At 36.2% G+C, this 15,493-nt stretch overlaps 1 protein-coding gene across 1 annotated transcript; it reads left to right on the top strand.

Moving 5' to 3' along the window:
* Positions 1-1,968: 1,968 nt before the first annotated feature.
* On the top strand, positions 1,969-14,821 carry LOC141334402 (uncharacterized). Its single transcript, XM_073839464.1, has 12 exons — positions 1,969-2,745; positions 4,049-4,197; positions 4,973-5,104; positions 5,638-5,725; positions 5,813-6,032; positions 6,387-6,681; positions 9,134-9,872; positions 11,062-11,210; positions 11,501-11,632; positions 13,641-13,728; positions 13,819-14,038; positions 14,524-14,821. Exons 1-12 carry the CDS (start codon positions 2,031-2,033, stop codon positions 14,819-14,821), a joined length of 3,225 nt encoding a protein of 1,074 aa, XP_073695565.1. The 5' UTR covers positions 1,969-2,030.
* Positions 14,822-15,493: the final 672 nt, after the last annotated feature.

The following is a 15,493-nucleotide window of genomic DNA, read 5'->3' as shown; positions in this document are numbered from 1 at the left end:
TCTTTTGGGAATTTTCTAAGGCAAATGGTCAACAGTGTTGTTCTTGTTAACATTTGTATATTATTTTAAATACTCAGAACTACAGCATGCAGTTATAAAGCAATTATAATGAAAGCTGCAAACTTAAACTGAGTGAAAGTTTAAGTCAACAGTACGCATTATCGTTAGGGAAAACAGCTTTGGTCATTTAGGACAAAGTGCAAATACCCTCCATAATAAAAACACAACCTTTGCCCAAATCCAGTTGTAAACATATCCTACGCATTTGGATCTTGATTCACCTGATCACACTGCACTTATCTAGAAGCAGAAATACTTCACCATGGTTTCTGGGACTTTATTTGTGTTTGTACAATGCACAAACACTGCACATCGCTATGCTTTGTGGGAACAGAGCACTGTGGAAACCAGTCACTTCTCACTGTACTCCTCCTCTTGCAACACCATAACATTTTGGAGGCTGTTAGATCCGAAATTATTGACTTGGTCCAATGCAACCATGACTGTCTTTATCTGTGAGCCACTAAATTTTTCACTCGACCAATTCATTCAATAATGTGATTATTTAGAAGCAACACTGTTGTGTTGTAGATTCACAGTGGTTAATTCTGCTGAAAATGCATGTAAATCACCTGTTCAGCCCAAAACAACCCCACCTCGGTTTGGTTCTTTGAGGCTAGCATCAGCCTCAACTCAAGGCGCTGTCTTGTCTGAAATAGATGATTTATAATATTGATAAAATATTGACAAATATCATGATATCTGATTTCAGTTTGCAAAATACAGTTTAAAAAATCTTGAGCTGTCATCCACTTGATACACATTTTCCAATGCTAAAACCAGATTTTTTTTTTTTTTTTTTTTAATCATTATTCTGCGGCCGCCATTAATGTCTATGTCTTAGACTATCTGTAGACAACGGTGACTAAACATTATTAAACGTTTTTTGATATATCAATCTGTTCACTGTAACAAAGGCAAGCATGGAAGAGAAGGCAAAGATGAGGATCTAACGGCAGCATTAAATAAATCAAAACAAAGCAAGAGCAAGAAACCATGATACAAAGACCACAGACAACAAAAACATATGCAACACTGCAAAAAAAGCTTTTCTTACTTAGGTTCTGTGTCCTGTTTCCAGACTAAATATCTCAAAATTTTAAATCAGGACTTTCAAGACAAGTGAAAATTATTGTCTTGTTTTCAGAAAAAAAAAGTCAAAATTAAGTTTCTGTTTAAAACAAGCAAAATAATCTGCCAATGTGGTAAGCAAAATAGTCTTATTTTATACAGAAGAGTAGATTATTTTGCTTACCCCATTGGCGGATTATTTAACCTGTTTCAGGCAAAATTCCTTTAATTTTAACTTCTTTTTTTATGAAAACAAGACAATATTTTTTAATTGGCTAGAAAATCCTTGATTTAAGAATTTTTAGATATTTTAGCTGGAAACAAAACAAAATATCTAATCTAAGGAAGGCATTTTTGCAGGACAGCACAAGGATATATATACAGACAGGATAACAATAAACAACTGGGAAGACAATCAAGGGTAACCAATCACAAATAAAACTACAAAAGGACTACAGAACAAGCACAGGAAACCATAAACTAAGCAACTTAAAAGTCCCAACACAAAAACAAAAGCACATGAACTAACACACCAAAAAGAATTTACAAAAAAAAAAAATAATTCTGCCATTATTTACTTACCCTCATGCGGGTGCAAACCTGAAGCTCCATTCCATTTCAACTATTAGTTTAGGCAAAAAAAGCAAACTTTGATTTGAGGTTTTTTTTCATTGCATAAAGCAATTATAAAGGCTGCAATCTTGAATTGAGTGAAAGTTTAAGTCAACAGCACGCATTATCTTTTGGGGAAAAAAGCTTTAGTCATTGAGGACAAAGTGCAAATACCCTCCGTAATGAAACATGACCTTTGCCCAAACCTGTTGTGCCCAACACTTTTACATGTGGATCCTCATTCCCCAGACCACACTGCACTTTTCCAGAAGCAGAAATACTTTACCATGATTTTGGGGACTTTATTTGTGTTTGTACTGCTGTGTGGATTAGATGCTAGTCATGCGGGCAAGGTCTTGGTGTTGCCAGGAGAGTACAGCCATTGGCACAACATGCGTGCGATCATTGACGCTCTGGTGGATCGTAACCACAGTGTGACGGTTCTGGTCAGTTCTTCATCACCTACTGTACAGCACACACAGAAGGAGCGCTTCGATTTTAATGTGTTTAAAGTCAACATGACAAAAGAAGAGGCCAGTGCTGTTTGGAATGAATTTATTCATCTCTGGATGAATGAAACAGCCAGCAAATATGAGACAGTGTTCAACATCTGGCGAGTGATGACCAACTTTATGGTACTGGTTGATGATATATGCAAGGGCATGTTTTACAATAAGGATCTTTTACACATGCTCCGGGAATCTCATTATGATGTGCTTTTATCTGACCCAATGATGCCTTGCACTGACTTGATGGCACAGACTCTGAATATCCCACATGTCCTGTCACTGCGTTTGACATTTGCGTATACTTTCGAGCGGCTCTGCGGTCAGATGCCTGCACCACCATCCTATGTTCCTGTGATCGCTTTACAGGATCACCTCACTGACCGTATGAGCTTCACAGAGCGAGTTGAAAACATGCTCCTCTACACAATACATACAACTATATTCCGACTGAACATGAAGTTTACTTTTGATCCAATTTACACTGAAATATGGGGTAATTATTTTGATTTTGGCCACTTTTATGCTTTAATTGTGCAGGAGTCTGTCTTTTTCTAGACGCTGTTGAACCCTTATGGTATACAAAGTTAAAGCTTTAAAACAATTTTTCAATGAATTTGCACTACAGAATGTGTGACAGTATTTAGCAAGCATATAGGGATTAATAATGGATGATCTTGCTACATTCATTATTCGAAAGAATATCAGTCTGTAAGCAATGGTGTTCTGAAATGAGGAGGCAAAGTCCTAAAAGGTGTTAAATAAACATCACACAATCAGAAAAAGAAAGCCTATTTTATAATTTTACATTAACAATGAAATCAATATTCTATTTATTAAAGCCAAGTAGAAATCTCATCAGGTAAGTGTTTTTAAGCATTTTATATGTATTACAAAATAATAACTCATGACTGTAACAATTTAAATAATATATTTTATTTGTGAACTATTCTTTTTATAAGTTAACTTGTAGCTATTTTTTTATTTTATTTTTTGGATCTCATGTGACTTTCCCCCATTCATTCTCAATTACCCCCCACTAAACTCACTGCACGTTTTAGGGGGTCTGTAAAAACTCTTTTTTTAATATAAAACAAATAAAAAATGAAAACATCAATATTTTTCTTTTATCTCACAATTCTGACTTTTTTTTAGAAAAAAATCAATTGTGAAATGTAAACTTGCAATTGCTAGAAAAAGGTCAGAAAAGTGATATTTAAATTCGCTATTCTGACACTTGAATATGAATACACAAAATGCTTTGTAGTGATTCTAAAGACATTAATTAGCTTGTCTTTATTAAAAAAACAAAGTCAGAATTATGAGATATAAAGTCACATTTATTTATTTTTTCTCAATTATAACTGGATCTCACAAACTTGCAAACTTGCAACTTCTAAGTATATACCTGAAAATTCTGAGAAAATAAGTCAGAATTGTGAGATATCAACTCTCAGTTGCGAGAAAAAAAGTCAGAATTGCAAGTTTATATTACACAACTCTGAGAAAAAAGTCAGAACTTAGAGTTGTAAAGAAAAAAAAGTAGAATAATTAAAAAAAAAACTCGTAACTGCCGAAAAAGAAGTGAAAGATGTGAACTTTTTAAAGTTTTTGCACCGTTTGTATAATTCTGTTTGTTGCTTGAACCTGACTATTTTATCAGTTACAAATACCTTTACAGTTGAGTGTTTCTTGAGTGTTTAAGAAGGCTGCTGTAAATAAATCAAACGAAAGCAAAAAATCTGTATAGCTGACAGGCTGTAAATCAACAAGTAGCATTATTTTTCCTTATGTTACAGGCAAACCCATAACAATGTGTGAGACCATGGGAAAAGCTGATATCTGGTTGATTCGAACTTACTGGGATTTTGAGTATCCACGCCCATTCATGCCTAATTTTAAGTTTGTTGGAGGACTACACTGCAAACCCGCCAAACCTCTGCCAAAGGTAATGACTTTTCTTTGCCATCTATTTTGAAATATGTGCTCTGAAATATTCTCGTTGTCTTTACATTTTTGGCTTTAAAGGGTTAGTTCACCCAAAAATAAAAATTAGCCCATTTTTTACACACCCTCCAGGCTTCCAATCCTTCTTTCAGATTATCCTGGCATTCCAAGCTCTATCATGGCAATAGGCTGGTGTTTCTCTTCAACAGTCCAATACAAGTCCATTAAAATGCATCCATCCATCATAAAAAGTGCCTCACACAGCTCCGGGGGGTTGGGGGGGGATTGTCTAAAACTTAATAATCACTTTAATCTAGCTTGCGCTAACAGTTGTAGACAAAAGCCACTCTGGGTGAATGACACACGACTTTGGTGTTGCGCATGCGCCAGTGAGTCTCATGAAAACCAATGTTTGTTTACAGGAGCAAAGGAAGCCAGGTTTCCTGACTTTAGCAAAGTAAAACAAGTCTCCTCTTGCCCCATATCAAAATCCTCCAACATGTTTCTTTACAAATCCTCGTTTTGTACTTCGTACCTTTTTTTTGTTTGTTTGTTTTGGTTTCTCCATGGTGCGTTCATGTTTGCAACTTTCCAGATCTTATCTATGCACAAACAGCTTGTAACACTCCAAAGGAAAACAAGAAACTGAATCATATGACCCCTTTAAGTCACAAATGAAAAACTAATGGAGAAAACCTGTCAGAGCAGTAATTTAACTGAATACATTTCTTTTGTAATTGTGTGCAGTTTATGTGTAACAGTATGTGCTCATTTAGGAACTGGAGGAGTTTGTTCAGAGCTCAGGAGATCATGGCATTGTTGTGTTTTCACTGGGTTCCATGATCAACAACCTGACATTGGAAAGAGCAAACACTATTGCTTCTGCTCTTGGCCAGATCCCACAAAAGGTATGTAACCACCTGTTCTGGAAATTTATTTTTTTGGGTAATTTTGTCTGTAGGGATTTCAATCCAAAAGATACAAGACTCAATGTCTTTAATAAACTTAAGCATCGATAACCACCTATGATCACAAGTTCTGTCGTTACCAACGTATTTCAACAATTCTGTGTTTGCCGAAACCAAACATCCGCTCTTGACCTATTGTTAGAAGCATACTTTCTTGTTAGTAAGACATATGGGTTTTAATAAATTATGCTCTTGTGCACTAAAAGCAAGCTTACATGTAGTACATCAGCTGTTATGTTCTATAGCATCTTAAAGGCCTCTAATCATTAAAATAGCGTAAGTTATTACTCCTCCACATCCGTGTGACGTCATTAATAATAGCCCTACATCGGGGGTGTCCTGCAGAATTTAGCTCCAACTTGTCTCAAAACACCTGCTGCGTTCCTGGAAGGTGATCTGAATCAGGTCCTGGATTAAAAATACATTGCTCTAGAGAAACTGTTAATAAATTTGTTATATGTGCATTTGCACAGGTTATTTGGCGTTACAGTGGGATAACACCAGAAACACTTGCCTCCAATACAAAGCTCTCTGACTGGATCCCACAGAATGATTTGCTTGGTAAGTAAAGTGTTGTCATTTTTGCTCATTAAATATAAAGAGCATTAACTGATGTCTGAATGATACAGACTTTATTTTATCTGATAGGTCATCCAAAATCAAAGGCCTTCATTACCCATGGTGGGACAAATGGACTGTATGAGGCTATTTATCATGGAGTCCCAATGGTGGGCTTGCCACTTTTTGCTGACCAGCCTGATAACCTACTGCACATGAAAACCAAAGGAGCTGCTGTTGTTCTTGATATCAATGCAATGGAGTCCAAAGACCTGGTGGATGCTCTCAGGACTGTCTTAAATAATCCATCGTGAGTTAGTCCTTGGTTTAAAATGAGCTTTGAAATGATCTATTACTAAAGTTAGTTTCCTTAGTTTAGAAATAACCCTGAATGTCTTTTAGAAAACAGTGAAAAATTATTGTGTATTATTACATTTCTACTGGATTTTAAACTGAAATGTCACTAAAATTAAACATTTAACTTTAAGAAAAAATGCTATATTTATATTAGTGTATATAAATGTACATTCAACAGCCACCTTCAGTAATCATTTTAATGCCATAGAAAAACACTCTGGCTCAGCACATAATAAATTTAGAAACATTTGTAGTTTTGTAAAGCTGGTCTTGTGTTAAGCAGCACTTCCATTTCTTCTCTTATCAGGTACAAGGAGGGCATCATGAGGCTGTCCAGAATCCATCATGATCAGCCAATGAAGCCTCTGGATCAGGCAGTTTACTGGATCGAATTTGTGATGCGGAATAAAGGAGCTAAACATCTACGAGTTCAGGCTCATGATCTGAGCTGGTATCAGTACCACTGTCTGGATGTAGCGGCCTTCTTACTCTCAATTGTTGCACTGATCACATTCCTCTTTATTAAGACATGCCGTTTCCTTTTTCGTAAGTGTTTCAGAAAGACTCGTCCTGATGGCAAATCACTAAAGAGTAAAAAAGAGTGAATGCAAAGGAGGTTACAACAGAAGCACTAAATTGACTGTGGTACATAATGAAATAAAATGTTCAAGTAAAATTAGAAAAAAATGCCTCGGGTAAAAAAAAAAAAATTTATAGTGCAGTAAAGTCTTTCCTTTCTGCCCTGTCATTTTTCATGTCATTTTTTGCATTTTTCAAGTGCAATAAATGTGTGCAGTGAAAGCCCATAGTTAAGAGTGACGTAAAACATTATACGTTGTTTGCTAAATGAAATAAAATACTCTTTTTTTTTTACTAATTTTGGGTTCCTGATCCCATTCCTGATCCCATTCGTACAAAATATGATGCATTTTAAAGCATGTTTGCTTCTGACAGCCATTTGTAAGATGTAGAGGTCTTGTATTATACCATAATCAACAGAAAAACTACCCCAAAGACATGATTCCTCTTTTCCTCTGAGCCAGATTACAACTATTATTTAAATTTTTAGCTATTTTTTATCATGTATGAATGATTGGAAGCATTATTTTATGCTAATCCTATTGGATTTTATTTTTTATTTATTTTTAATTGCTGTTATAACTGTGTTGTTTATTAGAATATTTGCATATTCCTGTACTCTGAATTACAGCATAATGCAAAATAAAACAATTCTATTTCAAGTTGCACGGTTGAGTTAACAAAGTTTGAGATAGCAGTATCTATTATCTTTTGGGAAAATGATTCACCTTTTTAAGTTTTAAGTTAAATCAGCTTAAAACTACAAGACATTTGAACTTAAATTAGTTGATTTAACTGGTGAGTTTAAATTACTTAAGTTGGTTTAACGTAACATTTTAAGGCAGCTGCTAAACTTAAGTTTTTAAGTTGAAACTGGTGAAAACATTTTACAGAGGTACTTCTGGTTTGAGGAAGTTCTGCTTAAAAAGGCTGAAGCAAATAGTTTTAAATCATAAAGTTGTGCTAAATACCATCCTTATCTGTCAGTTTGACTGAATGAGCTGTACATTTTCCTTCATATTGTATTTTCAGATGTAAAAAGAATAATGTAATCGTACTTGGTATAGCAGGAATATCTATAGCTTTTGCATTATTTAATTCCTGGTTCTTTTCTCGTTTGTTTTTTCTGTAACAGAAAAAAAGACAAAGTATACTTGTGCATTTGTACTCTGCTCCCCCAAATTACTTTAGGATTTATCCCATTAAGAATGCACTGGAATGCACAAATCTTTTTTTTTTCTCCATGAATTTTCAATTGTCTTTTCAGGTTTGTTTTCACACGGATGCTTTAAAATGTAACTGTCTCCTCTTTTTCAGGGTAAAACAGGGTTTTAGGGCTCTAAACAGAACTGTTACTATAGCAGCGTTTACTGGGACAATCTGCTATTTGGGCAAAATCAGGAAATGTTGGTGTGGGCATATTTATACCAGAATTCAAAGTAAAAAAGAATATCTGATTAGTCATAATAACAGAAGAGCTGGAAAATCACTGGGTTTACAATAAGTTTAGGATGTCAATCCAGAGTGGTGTTTTATTCAGACTCAGCAGCAACTTGGAAACTTAAAAAAAAAATCACATATACATGTTCATCTCACTCACACAGTGGACAAATTAGCAAAAACAGAGAAAAACCATAATCACAAAGAAAAGATTTCCTTTTGGAAAAAACATAATAATAAGTTAAATCTTTAATTAAAAGCAACATTGACAAACACTGGCAAAAGACTTAAATACAAATTTATTTTGAAGGCAAAGAATATTACAATATTAAAAAATAATTAAAAGCATTTATCAGTGAAACAGACCTGAATAAATCATTTGTACAAGGTTATGGTTAAGACAGGTAAGACTTAAAACATTATAATAGCACTTTATTTTACAGTCCTGTTCCACATTTACATAATTTGTACTTATTTAACAGGGTAATAACCAGGTACTAACCCTGAACATAACCTATGTAGGCTAATTACCTTATATTTTAGTATTTTTTTAAGTAGGTAGCCTTAACTGTAAGTACAGGTAAGAGCACATAGCCTACTGTAAAATAGAGTGCAACTTACATTGTATCTAATTCAAATATGTAAATGCAAAGAAAATTTAAGAAAATATATCAAAAGGAAACTGGATATTAACCGTGTTTAGAAACAGAAAATAATCGGGCATTAAATTTTGCATGCAACTAGCCTTGTAAGAAGAAATTAATGAAGCCATGATTATACACACTCCAATATAGTAGGTGGCGGTATATGCACCTTTAACGATCCTCCGATGGTCTGTAACCCACCATGTACAGGAAGAAGATTAAACAAAGTTTTCGCACAGTTTGACAGAAGTTACTCGGGTACAAACTGCGTTATGGGGTGTGGTAAAAAAGGTGGACTGAGGACGAAGGCATAATGCAACGCGACCTTTGCACAAATCCTCTTGTGCACATAGTCTATACATTTGGACCATTGCTCACCAGATCACATTGACTTACCCACAATCATAAATACTTAACCATGATTTCTGGGAATTTCTTTGTTTTTGTACTGCTGTGTGGATTAGAGGCTGGTCATGCTGGCAAGGTTTTGGTCATGCCAGGCGAGTACAGCCATTGGCACAACATGCGTGTGATTATTGACGCTCTGGTGGATCGAAACCACAGTGTGACGGTTCTGGTCAGTTCTGCATCTCCTACTGTGCAGCACACACGGAAGGAGCGCTTCGATTTTAATGTGTACAAAGTCAATACGAAGAAAGAAGATGCCAATTCCGTGTTGAGAGATATGATTCATATCGGGACGAATGACACAGCCAACAAATACAAGGGGGACTTTATGGTCTGGAGAGTTTTTTCCAACTACATTGCGTTCCTTACTGATATATCCAAGGGCTTGTTTCGTGAGGATCTTTTACACACGCTTCGGGAATCCCACTATGATGTACTTTTATCTGATCCAATGATGGTTTTCCCTGACCTGATGGCACAGAAATTGAATATCCCGCACGTAATCTCAATTCGCGCAACGTTCGCGTATGTAATGGAGCGGCTTTGCGGTCAGATGCCTGCGCCGATGTCCTACGTTCCTGCGGTCGCTTTGCACGACCATCTCACGGACCATATGAGCTTCACAGAGAGAGTTGAAAACATGCTCCTCTACATCATACATACGACTATCTTTCAATTACTCATGAAGTTTACTATCGATCGGCTCTACACTGAAATATTGGGTATTTTTTTTAAATATAGGCTTTAATGCACGATTACAGTAAAACCAAACTTAAGCGATTTTTTTAAACAGCTTGTATCATAGCGCTCCTATAAGTGTTTGTCTACCTGGAACAGAATCTTTATTGCAGTGCAGGCGCATTTATGGACTTAAAGGAGTAGTCCACTTTTAGAACAAAAACTTACAGATCATTTACTCACCCCCTTGTCATCCAGGATGTTCATGTCTTTCTTTCTTCAGTCGTAGAGAAAATTCGTTTCTTGAGGAAAACATTTCAGGATTTCTCTCCATATAATGGACTTCTATGGTGCCCCCTGAGTTTGAACTTCCAAAATGCAGCTTCAAAGGGCTCTAAACAATCCCAGCCGAGGAAGAAGAGTCTTATCTAGCAAAACGATCAGTTATTTTCTAAACGAATTCAGTATTTATGTACTTTCTAACCTCAAACGCTTGTCTTGTCTGTGTCTCCGTGAACTCAGTTTTTTCTGGTTCAAGACAGTTAGGTTGTGTTGAAAAAACTACCATCTCGTTTTCTTCCCCAACTTTAAAATCGTCCTACAATGCTGCAGAAGTCCTGACCCAGTGTTTACAAAGTGAACATGCAAAAGAAGATCAAACACCCTTTATAAAAAAAAAAAAGGTAAAGGAGCAATGTTGGGCGATTTTGAAGTTGAAGAAAAAAACAAGATGGGAGTTTTTCCACATACCCTAACTGTATTGACCCGGATTTCACAGACTAAGCATGCTCAACGTAGAGACAAGACGAGTATTTGAGGTTAAAAAGTATAGAAATTGTCAGTATGTTTAGAAAATGACCAGTCGTTTCCCTAGACCCTTCTTTCTCTGCTGGGATCATTTAGAGCCTTTTGAAACTGAATTAAACTGCATTTTGGAAGTTCAAACTTGGGGGCGCCATTGAAGTCCACTATATGGAGATAATTCCTGAAATGTTTTCCTCGAGAAACATACTTTCTTTACGACTGAAGAAAGAAAGACTTTAACATCTTGGATGGCAAATTGGTGAGTAAATTATCTGTACATTTTTGTTCTGGAAGTGAACTAATCCTTTAAGTGTGCATGGAAAGAGATCAGGATAAGAAGGCTGTAGATAAAGCAGAAGAAATCTAAATGTTTGAGCACTTGACCCACTGTACATTAACTGAGTTGCATTATTTTTTCTTATGTCACAGGAAGACCCACAACAATGTGTGAGAACATTGGAAAATCGGACATTGTGTTTATTAGAACCTACTGGGATTATGAGTATCCACGACCATTCCTGCCTAATTTTAAGTTTGTTGGAGGAATGCACTGCAAACCCGCCAAGCCTCTGCCAAAGGCAATGTTTTATATATGCTTTTTACATAATTTTCATTAAAGAATGCATAATTCATAAATTGAAATGTTAAGGAATCCTTACTCCAATTGAACAAGTAACATTGTAACTTTATGCCAGTGGATCTATAAATATTCTGGATCTGATTTGGCTCCACTGACCTCAAAAGATACAATGGATTTGTGGCACATGGCACACTTTAACATTTCTAATGCAAAATCAGTTCAGTTTTAAATCACTTTAAACTGCCACTTTACTGAGTGACAGTATGTGTCCATTTGTTTGTCTTTTAGGAACTGGAGGAGTTTGTTCAGAGCTCAGGAGATCATGGCATTGTTGTGTTTTCACTGGGTTCCATGATGAGCAACCTGACATTGGAAAAAGCAAACACTATTGCTTCTGCTCTTGGCCAGATCCCACAAAAGGTGTGAGACTTCCTTTTTATGGCAATAGAACAGTAATCACTCACTTTATAGCTGTCTCAGTTCTGGAAAAATATTTTCAGTTTTTGTCATCAGTTTTTGTCTGTAGAGATTTCAATTACAAATTCTAAAAAACATACATAATATATTTTATGGTTTATTTTAGGGAAAAAAAAAAAAAAGTACAAAAAGTTCACCCAAAAATAAAAAAAAATGTTATTAGTTACTCACTATCCTCAATAAGATTTTTTTGTTCATCATTGAAACACAAATTAAGATATTTTTATTGAAACCTGACATTTCTGCCCCTCCATTTGAAGTTCCTCACCACAATTTTCAAGCTTTGAAAAGTTCATCAAGACATCACAAAAGCAATCCATATGAATCAAACTGTTTATTCCAAGTGTTCTGAAGAGATAAATGAGATTTAAATGAGGCTTTTATTCACATAAACAGACGCTTTTCTCTTTACCATATTTAATGTGTGCTTTTTATGGGTGTCTTAAAAGGTTTACTCGTACAGTGGAGCAAATAAGTATTTGATACACTGCCAAATTTTTCAAGTTTTCCCACGTACAAAGAATGGAGAGATCTGTAATTTTCATCCTAGGTACACCTCAAATGTAAGAGACTGAATCTAAAAAAAAATCCAGAAAGTCACATTGTATGATTTTTTAAATAATTAATTTCCATTTAACTGAATGAAATAAGTATTTGATACCAAAAAAAAAAAGAGAACTTAATATTTAGTACAGAAACCTTTGTTTACAATTACAGAGCAACCTGCAACACAGATTTTTAGCTCCCTCCATAGGTTTTCTAATGGGTTCAGGTCTGGAGACTGGCTAGACCACTCCAGGACCTTGAAATGCTTCTTACGGAGCCACTCCTTAGTTGCCCTGGCTGTGTGTTTGGGGTCATTGTCATGCTGGAAGACCCAGCCACGACCCATCTTCAATGCTCTTACTGAAAGAAGGAGGTTGTTGCCCAAAATCTTGCAAAACATGGCCCCATCCATCCTCCGCTCAATACATTGCAGTCGGCCTGTCCCCTTTGCAGAAAAGCACGCCCAAAGCATGATGTTTCCACCCCCATGCTTCAAGGTTGGGATGGTGTTCTTGGGATTGTACTTAACTTATCCTTCTTCTTCCTCCAAACATGCAGAGTGGAGTTTATAACAAAAAAATCTATTTTGGTCTCATCTGACCACATGACCTTCTCCCATGCCTCCTCTGGATCATCCAGATGTTCTTTTGCAAACTTCAGACGGGCCTGGACATGTGCTGGCTTGAACAGGGGGACCTTGAGCAGTGTTTTACTAATGGTAACCGTTGAGACTGCGGTCTCAGCTCTCTTCAAGTCATTGACCAGGTGTAGTTCTATGTAGTTCACCTTTCTCAGGATTACTGATACTCCACGAGGCAAGATCTTGCATAGAGTCCCAATCCGAGGGAGACTGACATCTTGAATTTTTTCCATTTTCTAATAATTGCACCAACAGTTGTTGTCTTCTCACCAAGCTGTTTTCCTATTGCCCTGTAGCGCACACCGGCCTTGTGCAGATCTACAATTTTGTCCTTAGTGTCCTTAGACAGCTCTTTGGTCTCGCCGATAGTGGAGAGGTTGGAGTCTCATTGACTGAGTGTGTGGACAGGTGTTATACAGGTAAAGAGTTCAAACAGGTACAATTAAGCAGGTAATGAGTGAAGGAATGGAGGGCTTCTTAAAGACAAATTAACAGGTCTGTGAGAGCCAGAATTCTTGCTGGTTGGTGGGTGATCAAAGACTTATTTCATGCAGTAAAATGGAAATTATTTAAAACTCATGCAGTGTGATTTTCTGGATTTTTTTTAGATTCTGTCTCTCACAGTTGAGAAGTATCTACGATGAAAATTACGAAATTCGGCTGTGTGTAATAGTGTAAAACTTTTCTATGAACCTGTTGATCTTTTCATATGCTTAGTGCCTTAAAGCAACTGATAATACTTTCCCCATATGTCAATTTGCACAGGTTGTTTGGCGTTACAGTGGGATAACACCAGAAACTCTTGCCCCCAATACAAAACTCTGTGAATGGATCCCACAGAATGATTTGCTTGGTAAGGAAAGTGTTGTCACTTGTGCTCATCATTATGCATGAAGAACATCAACTGATGTCTCATAGATAAAGATTTTATTTTATCTGATAGGTCATCCAAAAACAAAAGCCTTCATTGCCCATGGTGGGACAAATGGACTGTATGAGGCTATTTATCATGGAGTCCCAATAGTGGGCTTGCCACAGTGGGGTGACCAGCCTGATAACCTACTGCACATGAAAACCAAAGGAGCTGCTGTTATTCTTGATATCAGCACAATGCAGTCCAAAGACCTGGTGGATGCTCTCAAGACTGTCATAAACAATTCATCGTGAGTTAAATAACTGGTTTAAGAAATTTGACATATTCTTAGTTCTCTGTTTAATATAAAGTAAGCCTCAGAGATAAGCAACAACAACTCAGTATCAGGACTGGGAGAATGAGTTGCTTTGATGGAATTGATGCACATGTGATTAGTCTGTGATTTACATTTTTACTTTGATTTTTGGTGTGAGCCCTCACTGAGTTGATGATTTTGGTTTCCACTGAACATTGTCAGATAAATTTGTTCTCAACTAATTACATAATGTATACAAGTAAAGATTTTCGGCTTGAAAAATTCATACAAGATCCAATGTGTGTGATCTCTTAATTTAAGCAGTGTACATTGGATAAATGTTTTCTTTTTGGTCTTTGGATTGTATTCACTTTAATCCTGATGCTATAGAAAAGTCACTTGTTCAAAGCATTGCTCATCATATAATGTATTTAGAAACGTTTGTACATTTGTTGAGCTGCCATTTCTTCTCTTATCAGGTACAAGGAGAGCATCATGAGGCTGTCCAGAATCCATCATGATCAGCCAATGAAGCCTCTGGATCAGGCAGTTTACTGGATCGAATTTGTGATGCGGCATAAAGGAGCTAAACATCTACGAGTTCAGGCTCATGATCTGAGCTGGTATCAGTACCACTGCCTGGATGTAGTGGCCTTCTTGCTCTCAATTGTTGCACTGATCACATTCCTCTTTATTAAGACATGCCGTTTCCTTTTTCGTAAGTGTTTCAGAAAGGCTCGTCCTGATGGCAAATCACTAAAGAGTAAAAAAGAGTGAATGCAAAGCAGGTTACCACAGAACCATTGCCGTCAATTGACTGTGGTACATGCATCATCGTCTTCACATGTGTTTGTGCATTCCAAACTGTATGTTCTTAATAAAATACATGTGAATGTTCATGTAAAATTAGAAATAAATAAAACAAAGGGTAATATAGTGAAAAAAACTTTTTTTCTGCCCTGTCAATTTTCATGACTACTTTTCAGATATAAACAAAAAAAGAAGGATGACATCCATTTGTTCTCAGTGTCCTGCAAGAAAGGTGACAGGTGTGTGCAAGAAATATGTGCAGTAAAAGACCATAGTAAAGAGTGACATGAAACATGCTACATTATTTGCAGAATGAAATTCAATACTTGCTTCATACTAATAGTGAGGTGCTTACCCCAAAAGTACTACTTTTAGCTATAGCTATAGTATGTCACGTTCTCACAAAATATGATGCACTTTGTAGCAATTTTGCTTTAGATAAGTTTTTTTTAATTCCCATATATTGCAAAAAAGTTTTTATGCTCACATGAGGTGGTTTTTCAGGCATTTATAAAAAGGAATATTTCACAAAACAGCAATGCAAATGTTTTTTTTCCGCATTTACAGGTCACATTGGATTAAATATAGCCAAAATCCTACAAAAATCTGTTGCCATGATTTATTGCGAGAGGAAACAAA

This window comes from Garra rufa, chromosome 5, assembly GCF_049309525.1.
Source record: "Garra rufa chromosome 5, GarRuf1.0, whole genome shotgun sequence".
Classification (NCBI taxonomy): Eukaryota; Metazoa; Chordata; class Actinopteri; order Cypriniformes; family Cyprinidae; genus Garra; species Garra rufa.
This window is presented reverse-complemented; position numbering and strand designations above follow the sequence as displayed.

What these genes read in the sequence shown, in the direction of transcription:
- LOC141334402 (XM_073839464.1), top strand. Translation starts at nt 2,031, where the DNA reads ATGATTTTGGGGACTTTATTTGTGTTTGTACTGCTGTGTGGATTAGAT. An exon ending in CCCACAGAATGATTTGCTTG is followed by an intron (nt 5,726 to 5,812) that starts GTAAGTAAAGTG and finishes TTTATCTGATAG; the next exon opens with GTCATCCAAAATCAAAGGCC. An exon ending in CCCACAGAATGATTTGCTTG is followed by an intron (nt 13,729 to 13,818) that starts GTAAGGAAAGTG and finishes TTTATCTGATAG; the next exon opens with GTCATCCAAAAACAAAAGCC.